The sequence below is a fragment of the Macaca fascicularis genome, chromosome 1, assembly GCF_037993035.2.
Source record: "Macaca fascicularis isolate 582-1 chromosome 1, T2T-MFA8v1.1".
Taxonomy (NCBI): Eukaryota; Metazoa; Chordata; class Mammalia; order Primates; family Cercopithecidae; genus Macaca; species Macaca fascicularis.
Genome location: NC_088375.1, coordinates 37,111,531 through 37,131,894, shown reverse-complemented (window position 1 = coordinate 37,131,894; position 20,364 = coordinate 37,111,531). Strand labels below are relative to the sequence as shown.

General features: G+C 35.5%; 1 protein-coding gene across 5 annotated transcripts in view; it reads right to left on the bottom strand.

The window, feature by feature from the left end:
* The window catches only part of TDRD5 (tudor domain containing 5), a 92,832-nt gene that overhangs the window by 49,735 nt on the left and 22,733 nt on the right, over nt 1–20,364 (bottom strand). For 3 of the 5 annotated variants that reach the window (XM_065531940.2, XM_015446288.4, XM_074025603.1), the window contains exons 5-9: nt 17,762–17,926; nt 16,390–16,473; nt 13,968–14,024; nt 4,036–4,189; nt 962–1,134 (exon numbers count right to left, since the gene is read on the bottom strand). In XM_065531940.2, coding sequence (XP_065388012.1) covers nt 962–1,134; nt 4,036–4,189; nt 13,968–14,024; nt 16,390–16,473; nt 17,762–17,926 — 633 coding nt within the window. The remainder of the gene's footprint in view (nt 1–961; nt 1,135–4,035; nt 4,190–13,967; nt 14,025–16,389; nt 16,474–17,761; nt 17,927–20,364) is intronic. The other 2 variants (XM_005540119.5, XM_065532015.2) reach the window with 1 other exon arrangement.

Below are 20,364 nucleotides of genomic sequence, written 5' to 3'. Positions count from 1 at the left end.
TTTCTCAAAGTATATTTCATGAACCACCTTTATCAGAATCACTTGGGAAATTATACAAATACAGATTCTTGAACTCTAGCCCAGACTTACTGATTCAGAAGGCCTGGGAATGGGGCCCACAATTATGCATTTAAAAAAATTCTCTGGGTGATTCTTACCTATGTTAAAATATGAAAACTACTGCCTTATGACATTAGGTATAGAGTTTAAAGTGTTACACAATTGCCCTATACAAAATTGAAAATATGATACTTCAAACATTCAGGCTGAACCAAGTGAAGTCCTACTCAAACATATTGGCAGTCAAAGGTAACTTTAATAGGTTAAATTGCAGACTAGTCTTCCAATCAAAAGCAGGATTTGTCAAATACTCTCATTCTGAAACATACTGTTTTCCTCTAGGCCTTCTATTTTCCTCCAGAAAATATAGCAAGCTCTCCAAACAAAACTTTTTCCTTCCATGAAAGAAACCAGGTAGAGAGGGTAGAAGGGGAAAAGAGCAAGCAATGATCCTTAATAACAACAAAATAAGTAATGGGAGATGAAAACACAAAAATGGTGAATTGTGTGTGGAAGCAATAAAAGAAAAAAAAAAAGCACCCTATAATTGAGGATGGGTGTAGAGGCAATTTGCAGCAGTGTTGAGGCACACAGCCAAAACGAAGCCTCTCAATTTTTCCCTCTAAAGCCCCTGTGGGTTTTCAAGACATCATGAGAGAGCTGTCAACTCTCAAAACCATCTGAAAACTTTAAAATGAGCCTTGAGGAAAAGCAAGCTATATAAAAGACTGAAAACTAGAAAGAATGCTATATGATATAACTTCAGTACAAAGATGATTTCTTCTAATAAATGATATATCCAGAAATAAGACTTTTCTAAAAAGAATTTTGGTTTAAAGAAACATACATTTACTTTCCATAGTGCTGAATATCCAGTGCACAGTCTTTAAACCTCACTCACCAGCTGTAAAGGCTTTACTACCACATTAGGCTTCTTGCAAATCTTCTGTTGTGGCTCTTTTTGTTTTTTTGAAGGGCAATTCCATACAGTCTCTTTGACAGCAACAGTAGACAATGAATTTCTAGGTGGACTGGAGACACAAGCTTTGGCTTCTATTTTCTTATCTGATTGAACTAAACACAAATTTCTGACTGATGAAACAACTCCATCTCAAATGGCCAATACAGCAGCCTATGCATATTTGTTAAATAGCTGTACAACCATTACTAAGCACTTTCAACACACCAGATGCTAGAAAGACAATGAAAAATGAGAGATATAAACCTGTCTTTGCAGACCTTTCCGTGTGGCAAAATATAAGGGAAGTTCTAGATGGGAACAAATCTTAAATTATTTGTGCTGGGGGAGGGAGGCTTGTGATCTGATAAGGTATCTTAAACTTTAGTAAAAGACTTAATTTTTTTCAGCATCTTGATTTCAATTTACTTCTTGTTCAAATTAAACAGGGAACATTCTTCGTTGCTTAACATAGAACGTATGTACCTACTTAACATTCCATAATACAATTCCTTAATTCTTAGGAAATGTTAAAGTTAATAACGTATTGTGTTCAAATTTACATGTGTATGATAACTACAAGAGACTGGCACATTAAAACAGACTCCGGGCCGGGTGCAGTGGCTCACGTCTGTAATTCCAGGACTTTGGGAGGCCGAGGCAGGAGAATCACAAGGTCAGGAGTTCGAGACCAGCCTGGCCAATATGACGAAACCCCATCTCTACTAAAAATACAAAAATTAGTCGGGCATGGTGGCGGGCGCCTGTAGTCCTAGCTACTTGGGAGGCCGAGGCAGGAGAATCACTTGAACCTGGGAGGCGGAGGTTGCAGTGAGCCAAGATCGCACCATTGCACTCCAGCCTGGGCAACAGAGCAAGACTCCACCTCAAAAAAAAAAAAAAAACAAAAAACAGACTCCAGATAGACCTACAAGCATGGTGACTACTTAAAAAATGAAGTCATAAGTACACAAAGATGTAGGTACAAGAATATTTGTCACTGTATTTTTTTGTGATGGTGAAAAACGGAAACAATCCTAATGTCCATCAGTAGAAGACTGGTTAAGTACATTATAATTATATGTAATTTCAAATGATGAAATAAGCTTGTTTGTACTAATACAAGAAACATCCACAGTATATGAAGTGTAAGAAACGAGGATTCACACAATACAGATGTCCACAGTGGTTTGACTTTCTTATGGTATGAAAGTGATACACATTCATTAGAAACCATACTTCCAGTACCCATACAACACTGTTTTTCACTTTCAGTACAGTATTCAATAAATTACAGGTGATATTCAACACTTTAGTATAAAATAAGCTTTGTATTAGATGATTTTGCCCAACTGTAGGCTAACGTAAGTATTCTGAGCATGTTTAAGGTAGGCCAGGCCAAGGTCTGATGTTCAGTAGGCTAGATGTATTAAATGCACTGTCTGCTTATGGTGGGTTTATTGGGACAGAACCCCATCATAAGTTGAGGTAAATTTGTATTTATATACTACTGTTTTGTGTAGGAAAAATTATACATGTGATAATTAGCTATATCATACAGAAGAGGTCCAGAAATAAACACACTAAAACTATTAATGATAGTTACCTCTGTATTGTTGGAATTGTTTAAACAAGCATGTGCAGCTTTTGTGATTTAAAAAAAAAAGATCTATGTCTTACATATTCATTGGAAAAACTCTTGGAGGCTATATAAATATTCTAACAGCATTATTTTGGGGGGGGATAAAATAATAGAAAATGTTCTCTCTCTACTCATCTGTGCTGTTTATATATTTTTAGAATGAACATGAGTTACTTTAATAATCAGAAAAATCAATAAAGGTAGTTACATTTGGGGAAAAAAAAACCTGTCTATCATAACCACTCATTCAAGCTTATAAAAATACAAGTACCATACTGCAATCTAGTTTTGTGAGGTGTTGCCACTGGAGAAACTGGGTAAAAGGTACATGGGATCATACTGTATTATTTCTTACAACTCCATGTAAATCTAAAATTATCTCAATAAAAACTTCAAAAGAAAAAGAAGGTTCCCCCATCCCCCAAAAAAACAAAACACAAATCAAGTGCCCTAAATGCAATGTGGTATTATCCTGGAGTGGATACAGAAACAGAAAAAGGACATTCTTGGAAAAACTGGTAAAATCAGAATAAAGTCTGGAGTTTAGTTACTAGCAATGTATAATGTTAATTCCTTAGTTTTGATAAATGTATCATGGTAAATAAGACATTAATATTAGAAGAAACTGGGTGACAGGTATATGGGAACTCTGTACTACCTTTATGATTTTTCTGTAACCTAAAATTATCCTAAAATTGAAAGTTTATTTTAAAAAATACAAGTGCTGGGTCCCAACGCACACCCATTTATTCTGCATCTCCATACATTTCTAAAAAGCTTTTGATGCACGGCCTGAGTTAAGAACCACTGCATTATCAGATCACCATTTTAGAAACTTTATTTCCTTCAGAATTATCAAAAAATCTACACAATGAAGAAAGCAAAAAAAAAATTTTGTTTTTGAGACAGAGTCTCGCTCGCTCTGTCTCCCAGGCTGGAGTGCAGTGGCATGATCTCGGCTCACTGCAAGCTCCGCCTTCTGGGTTCACGCCATTCTCCTGCTTCTGCCTCCTGAGTATCTGGGACCACAGGCACCCGCCAACACACCCGGCTGGTTTTTTTGTATTTTTAGTAGAGAGGGGGTTTCACTGTGTTAACCAGGATGGTCTCGATCTCCGGATCTCGTGATCCGCCCGCCTTGGCCTCCCAAAGTGCTGGGATTACAGACGTGAGCCACTGCACCCGGCCGAAGAAAGCAAAATTTTAAAATTCAGATAATTTTTATTAATAATACAGATTAACCTTATTACAACAAATGCCACCAGAAAGGCGGTCATTATATAAAACATTTCATGGCTAGGCATTATTTCGTGTTTTCTTTGTCCTCATGAGGACAATAAAAATGAGGTTTGCATTATACTGTAGTTCTACTCACCAGGTGGTAGAGGCTTCTTATCCACATCAAATACTAGTAAGTCTTGCTGTCCTTCCCTGAACTCAACATGGAGAATGTCACTAAGAGCTCCAACAAGTTCTGTCACATTTAAGAAGCCTAATTTTTTTGGTGATAGTTGCTCTTTAAAAATCACCTGTCACAAGAAAATAGAAATTACATGAAACAGCATCAGATAACAGATATATAACATATACAGTTGTCCTTGGACAACCAAACTAAATCTTAAATGGTCAATGAACTCAAGTGTTAAAGAGTAAAGGCTCACTTCCATACCAGTACAAAACAAACCAAGTGACCAATAATCCCTTACCATAAAACTTCTAGGTCAATGTCAAGTTCCTTTTAGAGCATGTGGTAAACTAAAGTAAAAGTTAGGGTGGGTGCTTTTCACTTCTCATTTTTAACAATGTCTGAATATAAAGCAAGTCTTCTTTAAAAAAAAACAAGAAGGGAATGCACAAATTACAACAGTTGTAATAAAACTATTGGCATTTCTCTATTTTCCAATAAAGATAATATTCAGTATCACTTTCAACATGTAGAGAAATTATTGTTTAAAAATATTTCCTTAAATTTTATTATTTCGCCTTAGAAGCTGGAATAAAGGCCAGGCACGGTGGCTCATGCCTGTAATCCCAGCACTTTGGGAGGCCGAGGCAGGTGGATCACAAGGTCAGGAGACCAAGACCATCCCGTCTGACACGGTGAAACCCCATCTCTACTAAAAATACAAAAAATTAGCCGGGCACGCTGGCGGGCACCTGTAGTCCCAGCTACTCGTGAGGCTGAGGCTGGAGAATGGCGTGAACCCTAGAGGTGGAACTTGCAGTGAGCCAAGGTTGCGCCACTGCACTCCATGGGTGACAGAGTGAGACTCCATCTCAAAAAAAAAAAAAAAAAAAAAAAGAAGTTGGAATAAATGAGCAGATATCTATCGGTGTATTTCCCATAGCATACAGTTTGATTTTCTTGCCTTAGAAAAGAAGTCATACCAAATGAAGACAGGAGACAATATATATGGGATAGACACACAGAATACATTCCTTAAACAGAAAACATTTTATATGTCTTAAAAGGACCGTCTATCATCAGTTACTTATTCCATAGTCAAAAGCATCACCAACATTGTTTTAGTTTCACTCATCTATAATAACTCTATCCTACATAAATTCTTAAAACATTAAACAAAATCTACTCCAAAGGGTTAAAAGTGAAATGTTCTCCCAAAGCTGCCTTCGGTCTTCATATTTTGCAGCTATTGTAGGTATTATTCTAAGAAAGACAATAAATATGTTGCATTTATTGTATGTATTATTCTAAGGTGACAAATTTGCTTATTTCTGAGCCTAAAAAACAAAACAAAACCTGCTACATCTAAAGAGACTTTTTTGTTGTTGAATGACTTCTATCTTCATTCTTTAGATGCATTTCATACTGAAAAACTTATCGTGCAAATTATCTTTTTAATACAAATTTTAATGCTCTCAGTGGAAGACCTTCTGATACGTGTCCTCATCTTGGCTCTTCAGGTAGTCTCCCATTTGAATTTTAATATATTATTCTCCATCCTTTTGGTTTTTAAAGTGAATAAGCTTCGGTTTCCTCAATTTATGTTGTGAATTTATTTTTGAGTTTTATATTGGGTTGTTATCTGCTAAATCGGTCATCAAAATGTTAAGTTGCCATCTTCCAGCTTTCTCCTCTGCACCAAGAGAAACAAGCAGATGAGAATACAGTGCTCATCTGGATTTCTCAATCATTTTGACTTGACAGCTCTTATTCAGAAATCACATTCTTCTTTAGAATTTATCTGTATTTTGGTAAACTGTAATGATGCTGAGTGACTGATTACTAAAAAGCAGGATGTGAGTTTAATCAGGAACTATTTTAAAAATAAACACTTCAGTTAAATTGGCAAAAAACAAAACAACAACAAAAAATTCCTCAGTCACCTAGCAATCACTTCCCTGGAAGTAATCAGTATTGCCAGTTCCTTGTTAAAACGTTCCAGAAATTATCAAAACTCAAACATGATTCAACATAATAGATTACATATACTAGGTTCATCTTGCTTTTTTTCAATTACTATATCAGTACATGAAACACAGTTGAGTTTTGCTATCTGATCCTGAGACTCAGTTTCTTTTAAAAGGTTAGTCAATTTATTATGTCAGATATATTTTATCCTAATTCCTTTGTTATGCTTTCTGCTTTACTGGCTCCCAACTATGAGCAATGAAGAAATTGATGGGCTGGGAACAGAGGCTCATGTCTGTTATCCCAGCACTTTGGGAGGCTGAGGCAGGAGGGACTGCTTGAGACCAGGAGTTAGAGACCAGCCTGGGCAACATAATGAGACTCTGCCTCTACAACTTAAAAAAAAACAACAAAACTTAGCTGGGCATGGTGGCATGTGCCTGTAATCCCAGCTACCCGGGAGGCTGAAGCTGCAGTGAGCTATGATTGTGCCACTGCACTCCAGCTTGGGTAACAGCAAGATCCTGTCTTAAAAAAACAAAAAAAAAAAAAGAAAAGAAAGAAATTGATATATTTCTACTCCCACCCTCCATACTTTCCTTCCATCTTCAACCAAATTTTAATTATCCTTTTCTTAGAGTTTAGATTTATGCCTTCAAATATGTGTATATATCCTGTTTACATGATTTTGTTTCCTCAAGGTCTGACAATCTTATAGTACAAACACTTTATTTCCTGCAAATTAGCATAATGGATATCCCCACAGGCTCGATTAGATTTATGTTTGATCTCTTTGACAATACTATAAGTGATGCTATGTTCTAAAGAGGGGCACATAATATCTGGTCATCTCTCTTTTTTGTGTTGTTAAGAGCCATTATTAGTCAATTTCTAGATGCATTACTTTGAGAGTTTTAATAGCAGCATTCTGTCAATTCCTTTTCATTATTTAGTTGGAACACTCTACAGATGTATGCTTCCCCTCCTGTTCTTTGCTTATGCAGCTGTATAAATTCATTTAGGAATGCCAAGATAAGCGATTGGCTCTCTTTATTTACTTTTTTTTTTTTTTTTTTTTGAGACGGAGTCTCGCTCTGTCACCCAGGCTGGAGTGCAGTGGCCAGATCTCAGCTCACTGCAAGCTCCGCCTCCCGGGTTTACGCCATTCTCCTGCCTCAGCCTCCCGAGCAGCTGGGACTACAGGCGCCCGCCACCTCACCCGGCTAGTTTTTTGTATTTTTTAGTAGAGACGGGTTTCACCGTGTTAGCCAGGATGGTCTCGATCTCCTGACCTCGTGATCCGCCCGTCTCGGCCTCCCAAAGTGCTGGGATTACAGGCTTGAGCCACCGCGCCCGGCTACCATTTTTAAAGAAAGTGAATTAGTTCCATCATCCTCTATGTTGAGTCATCAGTTTTTTTAGTATCATATAAACTCATAGAATTAAATATATTTGATGGGCTTCAAAATATTGCAATTATTATCCTTATTGTAGCCTGAAATAATTCTTCAAGTGAATTCCTAAGCTATTTAATGTGAACCTAGTTTTATTTTATTTTTTTAATTTTTTTTATTTTTATTGTTATTATTATACTTTAAGTTCTAGGGTACATGTGCACAACGTGCAGGTTTGTTACATATGTATACTTGTGCCATGTTGGTGTGCTGCACCCATCAACTCGTCAGCACCCATCAACTCGTCATTTACATCAGGTATAACTCCCAGTGCAATACCTCCCCCCTCCCCATAATAGGCCCCGGTGTGTGATGTTCCCCTTCCCAAGTCCAAGTGATCTCATTGGTGAACCTAGTTTTAAATAGCTTCCTTGCTGGTCTGGTATGATAAGACGTTCCAAACTCAATTTATGTAACTAGGATATCCTTGTATATACAATTTGAATTATCTCCTAATTATTCATTTGCTTTATATCAAATTATACAACAATGGTCTCAGAATACTACCACCAATATAATCAAAACAAAATAATCTTGCATATGCTCACCCTTTCTTCTTCCACTATTTTGTGTAACTGTACTTTGTCTACATTAGCAGAGTACATTGCCACTAAATACTGCATTCTCTCCCCCCAACTCTCATTTGATCTTAGTTATATAAATGGCATTCACTTTCAGTCCTTTTATCAATGTCTCTCTAGTGTGATTTTGGTTTTCTGATGTTCATTCTCCAGTAGATTCCTCAGGAAGGGCTCATGGGAACAAGAGTTCTTGAATTCTTGCATGGTGATAATAGCTGGTCTGGCTCTCTGGAACTGAAAGTCAGTTTTGCTAGCTAGAGAATCTTTGGCTCATGCTTTGGGTATATAAAATAAGTTACTCCCTTTTCATCTAGCTTAAAACATTGCTGTGAGAATGTCTAATAATTTAACTTTTGTTTCCTTTATAAGTCACTTGCTGTTTTTGTTTAAATGCCCAGGACAAATTTTTTTCTTTTAAGTCCAGAAATTTGATATTTGGTCATTCTGAGTTGATATTGTCAGATATGCAGTGTGCTCTTCCATCTAGTCTCAAATCTTCCATTCCAGTAAGGTTTACTTGAATTCTAGTTTTTAGGATTCATTCTGTTTCCTTCTTTGGCTTTATTACTCATGTTGGCTCTTCTTTGCCTGCTTAATACCTGTCATTTTCTCTTGAATCATCTTTATCTTTCCTTTTTTTCCCTAAGATTTTCTTACGTAAAATTTCAAACAGAAAAAGTTGAAAGAACTGGATACTGAACTCTACCACTATAGAGCTGCTATGTCATCTGTGTATCCATCCATCTACCAACCCATCTTATCTTTTATATACATTTCAAAGTGACCTGTAGACATCAGTAGCCTTTACCCTAAAATAGGCCAGCATTACAGCATTAACTAGAAATCAGTATCTGTTCACTTTTAGGTAAAATTTACACAAGTGAAATGCACACAACTTAGGTTTCCCAGTCAATTAGCCCCGATAAATGCAGAATTGCGTAACCCAAACCCCTATTCAAGATACAGAACACTTCCATCACCTCAGAAAGTTCTCCCTTTCCCAGTCACCCCTAGAGACAATTTTTTCCACCACAGATTATCTTTGGCTATTGTATTATTTCATATAAAAGACATTCTACAGTATGCTGCTGTGTGAGACTTACTTCAGCAACTATTTTTCAGATTCATCCACACTGGTTCATGTATCAGCTGTTTACTTCTTTTTAATGTGGAATAGTATTTTGTTGTACAAACATACCACAATCTCTTCATTCATTCCCTTATTGATGAATAGTAGGGTTATTTCCAGTTTTGGGCAGCTATAATGTATAAAGCTGTTATGAATACTCTTTATCGTGTAAGTCTTTGAGGACACAGACTTTGAATAAATATCTGGGCGTGTAATTCTGGGTCAAAGGACAAATACATACTTATAGGAAATTGTAAGAACATTTTCTACAGTAGTTGTACCATTTTATACTTCCACCAAAAATGTGAGTTTATCATATGTTTATCAGTCACTCATATCTGCATTTGTGAAGTCTCTGTTCAAACCTTTGGGCCATTTACAAAAAGAACTGTTTGGCTTTCTATTATGGAGCTATAGACTGGTCTTTATGTATTCTGAATATAAGTCCTTTGTTAGATGTATGATTGTAAATATTTCTTCCCAGTCTGTGGTCTGCCTATTCAATTTTAAATGGGGTCTCCTAAATAGAAGCTAATTTTGATGAAGTCTCATTATCAGTTTTCTTTTAACTGAATACTGCTTCTGTATCCTAAGAAACCTTTGCCTGTCCAGGTCATTAATATATTTTAATTCTTCTAGAAGTTTTAGAGCTTTAATTTTTTCATTTAGGTCTATGATACATCTTGAAATAATTTTTGTACATGGTGTCCGGTTGAGGTTGGGTTTCTTTTCTTTTTTTTTGTATTCAGTTGTATCTTGCATTCAGTTGTTCCAGTATCATTTGTTGAAAATATTTTTGCAAGCTCCTGGTTTTAAGTAATCTTTCTGTATCAGCCTGCCAAAGTGCTGAGGTTACAGACAAGAACCACCATGCCCAGAGCTGAAAATACTTTCTTATCCCTTTTGAATTCCTTTGGCACCTCTCTCAAAAATCACTTCAGTGTATATGGGTGGATCTCCTAAGCATGTACTGTATAGCCAGACAAATTCATGGATTTGTTAGTATCTACAAATAGCCTGCAGGAATTTTGATGGGGACTATATTGAATCCATACATTAATGTTATCATGTTCATATGTTATCAATAATGAGTCTTCTCACCCATGAGTATGTAATACCTCTCCATTTATTACTCTTCAACTTCTCAACAATGTTTATTAGTTTTTGGTGTACATGATTTATGTTTCTTTTGTTAAACTTATTTCCAAGTAATCTCACGATATAATAAACAGAATTTTTAAAATTTCATTTTCTGATAGTTTGCTACTTACACATGAAGATACAATTGATTTCTGTATACTAACCTTGTATATTTGACCTAATAAACTAGTTCTAGTAGCTTTTTTCATGGATTCCTTAGTATATTCTACATGAACAATCATGTTTTCTACAAATAAAGTTTAACTTTTTCTCTTTTAGGTTTTCATGCCTTTTATTTCCTTTTCTTATTACACTGGTTAGAACTTGCAATACAATGTTGAACAGAAGCCGTATGACTGGATATACTTGCCTGTTCCAGATTTTAAGGGCGAACTGTTCAGTGTTTCACCATTGAGTATGACAAGTATATTAATAGGTTTTCACCAATGCACTTTATCAGAATGAGGAATTTCTTCTCTATTCCTAGTTTTTGGAGAGCTTCAATTGTGGATGGGTATTAAATTTTGATAATTCTTTTTCTGCAGCTACCAAAATAATCACATGGCTTTTCTTCCTTATTATTTTATTAAAATGGTGAATTACCTTAATTCCTTTTGAAATGTTACTTCAACTTTGCATTCTGAGGATAAACCCCTCTTGTTCAGGGATTGCTGAATTCAATTTACTACTGTTTTGTAATAGACTTTTTGTGTCCACGTTATGAGAAACATGTCCTAATTGGTTTCTTGTCTATGTCAAGCTTTAGTAGCAGGAGAATGTATTCATAGAATGAGTTGGGGAGGCCAGGCATGGTGGCTCATGCCTGTAATCTCAGCACTTTGGGAGGCTGAGGTAGGAGGACTGCTTTAGGCCAGGAGTTAAACACCTGTCTGGGTAACACAGTGAGACCCTGTCTCTAAAACAATTTTTTGTTTTAATTGGCTGGGCATGGCGCCACATGTCTGTAGTCTCAGCTACTCAGGAGGCTGAGGCAGGAGGACTACTTGAGAGCAGAAGTTCAAGGCTGCAGTAACCCAAGATCATGCCACTGTACTCCAGCCTGGGTGACAGTGACTCTTTAAAGGAAAAAAAAAAAAAAAAAAAAGAATGAGTTGGGGAGTATTATCTGCTATTTTAAGAAACAATCTGTATATGACTAATATAATTTCTTCCTTAAATGTTTTACAGAATTCACCAGCAAAACCAACATACATCCTTTTCAGTCTTACTGTACCACTTCAAATAAAATATAAGAATCTTGCAACCCTATAGTTCCAGGTACTGCCCCTCCACTCATTATGCAGTAGTTTTCATATGCATTACATGTTCATGTTATAAACCCAATTATTTAATGCTATAATTTTTGCTTTAAACAGTCATATATTTTAACTGATCAAAAAAGGCAGTCTTTCATATATGCCCAGATATTTACTACATCCTTTATTCAATCCTTCCTGAAGATTAAAGTTCCAATCTGGCATTATTTCCTTCAGCCTGAAGAATGTTATTTAGCATTCTTATAGTATCAGTCTGCTTGCAATTCTGATTACCTGAAAATGTCTATCTCATCATCCTCATTCTTGATATTATCACTGGATATAAAATATTGGGTTAACAGTACTTTTCTTTTGTGTACATTAAAGATGTCATTCCATTGTCTTCTAGCATTGCTTCAAGAGGTCAGCCATCATTTGTATCACTGTTCTCCTGTATGAAGTGTGTTATTTTTAGTCTGGCTGCTTTCAGAATTTTCTACTTATATTTGGTTTTCTACATTTTTACTATGATGTGCCTATGTAAGGTTTTCTCTGTATTACTTGTTTGGGGTTTTCTGGGCTTCTTAGATTTATAAACTTCTTTCACAAGATTTGGGAAACTTGGGTCATTATTTTTTCAAATATATTTCTGCTGTGCTTTCTTGGGCTCCAATTATATTAATAGATACATTAGACCATTTGGTATTATTCCACAGGTCTCAGGTCACTCAAGTTCTGTTTTGTTTCCCTGTTCTTCAAATTGGATAATTTCTATTGATCTGTCTTGAAGTTTACTAATGCTTTGTTCTGCCATTTTCAATGTATTAGTGAATTTTTTTACTTCAGATATTTTAAGTTGTGAAAATCACTTGGTTTTTATAGTTTCTTTTTCTGTACTGAAATATCTTATCTACTCATTCACTCTGAATACATATTCCTTTATATCCCTTTAATATAGTTAAAAGAGTTACTTTAAAACCTTTTTTGCTGACTTCAATAACTGCACCATCTCAGAGTTTCCATTGATTACCTTCTCTTTGTCAAAGGGTCACATTTTCTTGTTTCTTACTATATCTAGTAATTTTGTTTTGTGTTCCAGGCATCATGATAGATGTATTGTAGAGAATCTGGAATCTTTTATGCTCCTTTGGACAGTATTGTTTAAGTTTGGCTGAACTTCAACCCAAAATCTGCCACCCTGTGTTGGGCAACAGCTGAAATATCTTCAGTTCTTTCAGCCTTAAAAGAACAGAGGCTGCTCTATGTCTGCCCCAAGCATGTGCAGTTAAAGTTCAGGCAGAGAGCTGAGCAGAGCTTATGTGCCAGACACTGTTCTAAGTGCCTCATTTTTAAGTCATTTAAACTTCACAAAACTCTATAAAGTAGGTATTATCTTGACCTAACATATTGTCTATAAGATAGCACATAGAATTATGTATCTTAACCATTAGGTTATACTATTTCACAGTATCTATGTTTTTACCTATAAATATCCTACAGTTTTCATGGCACAGTAGTTAAGAGCTAGAATTCTGAAGCCAGACTGCCCAGGTTAAAATCTTGGCTCCACCTATTACCAGATGTTTGATGCTTAAGCAAGTTACTTCTCTGTGCCTCTATTTGTTGTGAAAACAAAACGAACATAACCCAATATGGAAGATGCTCTGAATAGAGCCTGGCACACAGTTAACATATGTATAGGACTTATCTTTTTAAAAACTGGATATATGGCATTATCTGAATTATTCTCCAACTTGATTTGTTTTCACTCAATATTATGGTTTTAAAAATCATCCATGTTGCAGAGCAGATTTATTTTATACTACTACATACAATTCCATTGTATAAATGTCAATATCCACTATCCTACTGATGACCGTTTGTTTCTCATTTGTTCCTATGTTGTGCTGTGCACTTCTTTACACGTCTTCATGTGTACATGTGCAAGAATTTCTCTAGAGTGCAAATGTAAAAGTGGAACTACTGGATCCTTGAGGGTGCACACCTTCAACTTTACTTGATAATGCCAAAGTGCTCCCTAAGAGCATTTTGTCCCACACACAGTGTATGAGGTATTCTGCTTCTCTGCATCCCCACTGACACTTGGTATAATACTGTCAGACATTAATGAGATAATCTTTATTCTAATAATGTTGTAACAACAAGTGGTAAAAATATCCTTCCTATACATAATCAACTATTTGTTAAATATCATATTCTCAAGTCTCATAATAAAGGCACTAAAATGCAAAACAAAATGCTTCCATTTTAGAGTATAGACCTGGAGAATCCAAGGAGTAGCCACAAAATTTCCATCTATCACAAGAAATATAAACCATAAAAAATTAGGGTTGGGGAAAAGCAAAACACTTACCTCATACTCTCCAAGCAGTTTAGAAATAAACAAACCCTCTGGGAACTTAGATACAACCTAATAAATAGAAAGTGAAATACAATATAGACACAACTGAAATGCTGACTGACACAATATTAAAATAATATAAACAAATAACAAAGGAAAAAGTAACATTATTAAATGAATTTTAGTCATATTACATTGTTTTTTAAAAAATGATTTTCCAGTTTTAAAAAACATCAGAACAAAAGAGACTGTGATTTCCAACATTTCCAGAGTTGAGAAATCATTATTACATGATATTGCAATACCACAACTCTCCAGAAATTCCTGCACTTCTTTAAGCTCAGCTAACACATTTAACTTCAGCTCACATAAAACATCCTATAGCACAATTTCAATCATTTTAATTACTAGAAAAGAAATGCAATAAACACTACAAAAAACTTTGGAAAATACAGTTAAGCAAAAATAAGATCTGTAAACAGCATTATTGTCCATAATGAACATCAAAATATCTATTTAATATTAAAATAAGTCAATATTTCTATAGCCAGCTTTTAAGTATCATACCAAAGACATCTTTCCATGTCAGTAAAAACAGATAAACATTTTTACTGGCCACAGATATTTCAAAATATTAAAGACACCTAAATTTATTTGATCTTCTATTTTGTTTCTTATTTTTCATCCCAAATATTGCAATGATTATCCTCATGCCTGAGTTCTGCACACTAGTTCAACGATTTTTAGAATAATTTCCTGAAAGTAGACTTACTCGATCCCAATAAAGTATAAAAATCTTTGTTTTCTAAATTTTTCCAGATATATTTTATACAAAATTCTAATTCAAGCTTCAGAAAAATATAAAGTAAAAATTATTTCAAAATCCTGTGACCCAGGGACAGCCATTGCTACATTTAAAGAAACATCCTTTCAGAAACCCCTGTATGTGTGCACATATGTTATTCATGATTTTATATGAAAGAACAATTCTAAACACACTATTCTCTAAAACCTGCTTTTAAAGTCCAACAATATGTCAAGGAGAAACTTCCATGTAAACTAAGAGAGACATACATAAACTTTCTTATAAGCTACAGGACATCCCTAGTTTGGAGAATATCCAATATCGATAAATAACCAATCCTTTAAAATTAATGCCTAATTTTTCTCTAATTTTTGGTACCACAAAAAAATCATATTCACTCTTGTAAACGCAGCCTTTGGGAGGCTGAGGTTGGGGAATGCCTAGGGCCAGGAGTTCAAGACAGGCCTGGGCAACACAGCAAGACCCTGTCGCTACAAAACCTTTTTAATTAGCTGGGTGTGGTGGCATGCACCTGTAGTCCCAGCTACTCAGGAGGCTGATGCGAGAGGATTGCTTGAGCCCAGGAGTTGATGGTTGCAGTGAGCTATGATTGCACCACCGCATTCTAGCCTGGGTGACAGAGCAAGACCTCATCTCTTTAAAAAAAAAAAAAAAAAAAAAGTCATATTGAACATCCTTTAACAAATAATGATTGGACACTTGCTCAAGTGTCTAAACAAACAGACAAAAACAGGGCCTGAATGCATCAAGGTTTTTACATCTAGTAAAATCATGACAGTTGAAATGGAATAATATAAGGCAGTACAAGTTGTAATAGCACCTTGATTACTCGAAGCAAGATTAACAGCTCCCACCAAAAATTTAAGTGTACATAACTCTTTGGCTCAATACATAACACCAAAGAGCTTTCCCTTATTAGTAAGGCAAAACAAGTAAGACCAATGACATAAACAGGCAATTCACATAAAAAATATATATGACTACTAAGCATATGAAAAGATGCTTAATGTGAAAATCAAAGAGATAAACTAAAACAATGTGATTGGATAATAACACCTGTCAGTGGGAGTATAAATTTGTTCAAGCATTTTAGAGGGCAATTTAGTAATATTTATAATCAAAACATAAGATGCCTCTGACTAGCAATTCCACTTCTAGAAAAATGTCCATGGACATTCACTGGAGTACTTTTTCCACAGCCAAAGATAAAAACACCAAAACTTTAATCAATCATGGATCTCTACATGAAACAGGGTACATCAATATAATGGGATACCACACACTAGAATAATATTTAATGTACATTTATAAAATTGGCATTTGGAAAGATCTTGAACTGTTTGTCAACAGTGATTTATTGGGATGGGGGGAAGAAGGAAAGGAAGACAGAACTTATGGAAGAACTTATTTGCTGAATAGTTTTACGTTAAAAATTTTTAGGAGTGCGTATTTTGTTTCTTTTTCTTATTCTAAAAGAATTGTCACTTAGTTTGCAGTATATTAGAAAAGATTAGATGTAAACTAATACTTGCAGACAAACTCAACCACAAATGATATATAAATTTATAAATCAATTATTATTGTCTCACAGAAACAGAAATTACTTACAAATTTTATCTTATGTTTTAGTTCTGAACTGATAGTTCCTCCAGGTCCAATTTGTGCAATAACTGATTTGAATGTGTTCTCCAGCTATGAAAAAAGAAAAAAAAAGTCAAGTCATAGTCCCCCTGCCCAAAGAAAGTCAAAGGTAGATCTAAACAGTATGTAAAGAAAAAATGTATAAAAGGAGACATATTGTAATTAAATAGACAAAATACTGTTCTTAAGAGGAACTGTAACATTTCATACCGTATGAAATACACTTAGAGTAGATAGAATCATTATGAAACTAAATACTGAGGAATTTTCTAGGTTAACTAACATTCTCTAACACAATTATTCTAAAGTCTATTACTCAATCCCATATTCTTACCCAGAAAGAATTGTTACTAATTTTCTATTTATGAAAGTATTCCATGTTTATTACAAAGCATACTTAATGAATGCCTAATGCAGGGAAGAGATGGGATGGTGGAACGTTCCTGGATGGTGGGACAACTGGCCCTAAAGGGCAGGAAGGAAAAGTTTTTCTGTTGTAATAGAAGCAAAGAGAGTGGGGGAAAGGGTAAGGGTACAAAGAAAGGCTCTGTGAATGTGGAGTCAGAAGTACAGACAGTTAATATCTGATAGTTCCTGCATTCTCTGAGTTCAGCAGCAAGGCCCACTCCTGAAAGTAGAAGGAAAGAGGAGGGAGGTCAGACATTTCAGAAAGTAGAAAAAGTGGGAAAATAAAGTTAAGGAAATATTGGATGATAACCTGAACTTAGCAGGTAGGAAGTGAGGACAGGAGGAATCTGAGTTAAGACAGTAGGAGTCTGAGGATTTTAGTAGAGAGAATTCAATGGCATACAGAGGCCCCACTAAAATAAAATAATCATGCATGGGAATAATTGAAAAGTAAGCTGGAAGGACAGGAGGATGTGATCAGAAAGTAGCAGGGAGAACATCCATTTAGCCAAGGTCCAGTGAAGAGCCACAGCAGGAGAACTAAAGCAGAGTGAAAGATTGTGGAGTTATGTTCAGTGACATTAAAGTTGATAACTGAATTTAAAAAAAAAAAAAGTTAAGTCACAAAGATATAAAGAAAAATACCAATTACCTAAAATCCTACCACCCAGACATAATCACTATTAATACTTTTTCCTTCTCAACTGTTTCTTTTGGTCTTTCTTCTTACTCTTACTTGGCCTGACATAACTTACAAACTGTGTGCCCTTTTAGGTCTCAGTTTCTTCACCCGAAAAATGAAGACAATCTCCATCTCTCACAAGGCTGACAAGAAAACTAAATGTGATGAGGCACAAAGAGTGCATAACATAATGTGTGGCACATGGTGTGAGCATGACCCTTGCCTGCTCCCCTGGCAAGCAGCGCTTACCATTGCAGGATTCTCCCTCTGGCACTGACTACTCTTCTTTTCATCCAATATCATTGGCACAGCATTCAGCGGAAACCCCTCCAAGTTTTGGCAAGTGCATGGCTCCCTATCAAGCTTCTGAGGGTTTTCCCCTATTTTCACATTTTCTTGGGCATTTGCATGGGTCTGGGAAAGAGAGGATTAGATACCTATGATTACATCATTAGCTTTAACAAAAGGTCCTAGCCCTTAGTCTTAGATTCTCATTTCTTCTGTAGTTGCCATGCGATAATTTCCTAAAGGTCTCCCAGTGATCAGTAAGATAATCTTTCTAAAGATAACTGATCTTTCCATCCCAAGGTTCTCCCGCCATTTGCAGATTCGATAACAATAACGTATTAAATTATCACTGTGCTAGGTGTTTCAGGGACAAAAATGATTACCTTTGACGGTGTAATTCCTCTCAAGGCACTTACAATTACGTAGGAAAGTGAGATCAACGCATAAACATCTATAACCTAAGGCTGTAAGTACCATTAAGCTGTAAATACACAGAAGGCTTCCTTTTGTAAGGACCTTGCAGGGTGGAGAGAATTCTGCAGACAGACATGGTAGAGAGAACACTGAAGGTAGAAGGAACTTCATAAAGAAAATTGAATAAAATAGTTTGCCTAAGGCATTAGGGAAATAGTGAAAGAAAAACTAGAAAGGTAGATTAATGTCCTATTACAGAATACCTTAAATGCCAAGCTAAGAAGTTTTTCTTGGTTATACAGGCAAAAACAGAGATACTGATACTAGAGATTTTTAGCAAGGGAAAGAGATTATCAGAACTGTAATCTGGCAACAGAAAATTAGATTGGATGGGTGAACAACCAGTTAGGAAACCACTGCAACTCTCTAGGCAAGAGTTTTAACTGGGGTGCTGGGAGAGAATAGAAAAAGAAGGGATATGACAAAGGTGGAATCCACAGAAATTAGGAAAGACAATAGAGAGGAAGGATTCTACAGGGATGAATGATGAGACCAGAAACAGCCTCAAGGACCTCAAATTCTGTGTAGGAAACAAAAGTACCATGGAACAGAGAGGCTTTTGTTATTTTTAAATCAATTCTAAAAGTTTGGAAAACTGGGAGCTAAATGGCAGGATGGTGATTACAGACTTGATGTGTCTCTCTGGATCATGGCTTATGACAAAGGTTAGCAAATTATGGCCTCTTTTTGTGCTTCCCATAAGCTAAGAATGGTTATATTTTTAAATGGCTGTGGGAAAAGGTATTATTTGGTGACGTGAAAATTATATGAAATTCAAATTTCAGTGTCCATAGTTTTATTAGAACACAATCATATTCACTCATTCATGTATTGCCCATGGCTGCTCTTGCGCTGTAAGGACAGTGTTTAGTAGATGCAGAGAACATTTAGCCTGCAAAGCCTCAAATATTTACTATGTAGTCTATAAGAGGAGATATTTGCCAATCTCGGGTTTAAGATAGCAAAATGATGAGCAAAATAATGAGCTTTTAGCTAGGAATAGAATGCTTCTGAAAAAAGTAAAAAAGTTTATCTCAAGCAAAATGTCTAAATTAAGGTGACTTTAAACTGAATGCAGTGGAGATTTTTTAAAGCCCAGGAAAAGTTGGGGATATCTATAATCATAGAGGGCAGAAGTTATAATGTGGAAGAGAAAAGTAAGATTGGGAGGTAATCAGTGATTTCAACAATGCTTTTAGTGTCAGATGCCTGTACGTCAAACATGAAGAATGGGAAATAAATCAAGTTAATGAGATAGAACTAGAAAATGAAGATGGAAAGTAACAAAATACACTATATTCAGATAGGAGCTTATAGGACCACAGAAGAGAAAGAGCTTTGAATCAAAAAGATATACTTTTCAGAAAAATGAACCAAAACATGAATAGGCAATAAAATAGAAGACTAAGTAGCAAATTAAAGCATAAAGCTGAACCTCAAATAAATACACATTAACAGATACAGTTATTTGCCCATCAAATTATAAAATTTTAAAAATACCCACTTATTCATTCAACAAATATGGACTGAGATCATACTATGTGCTTCACACCATATTAAGTGCTGGATATACAGAGGTAAATAAACTAGATACGGTCCCTGTCCTCATGGAACTTGCAGAGGTAGACCTGAATTGATCATAAATATATGTAATTACAATTATTATAATGAAAAAAACCCACAGTACACATGATCTTACTTACATGGGAAGTGCATGAAAGTCAAACTTGTAGACACAGAGTAAAATGATGGTTACCAGACACTAAGGGGTGGGAGGACTGAGAAGGCATTGGCCAAAGGACACAAAATTTCAGTTAGGAGGAGTAAGTTCAGAAGATCTATTGTGTATCATGTTGACTACACTTAAAAATATATTTTGTATTTGAAAATTAAGAGTAAATTGTAAGTGTTCTCATCACAAAAAAATGACAAGTATGTGAGGTAATACATGTCAAACAGCTTGATTTAGCCATTCCAGAATGTATACATACATCAAAACATCAAGTTGTGTACCATACATAAAATTTTTACTCGTCAATTAAAAATATGTTTAAACATCCCTCCCCTGAGTGTCACAAAAGGATGCCTGA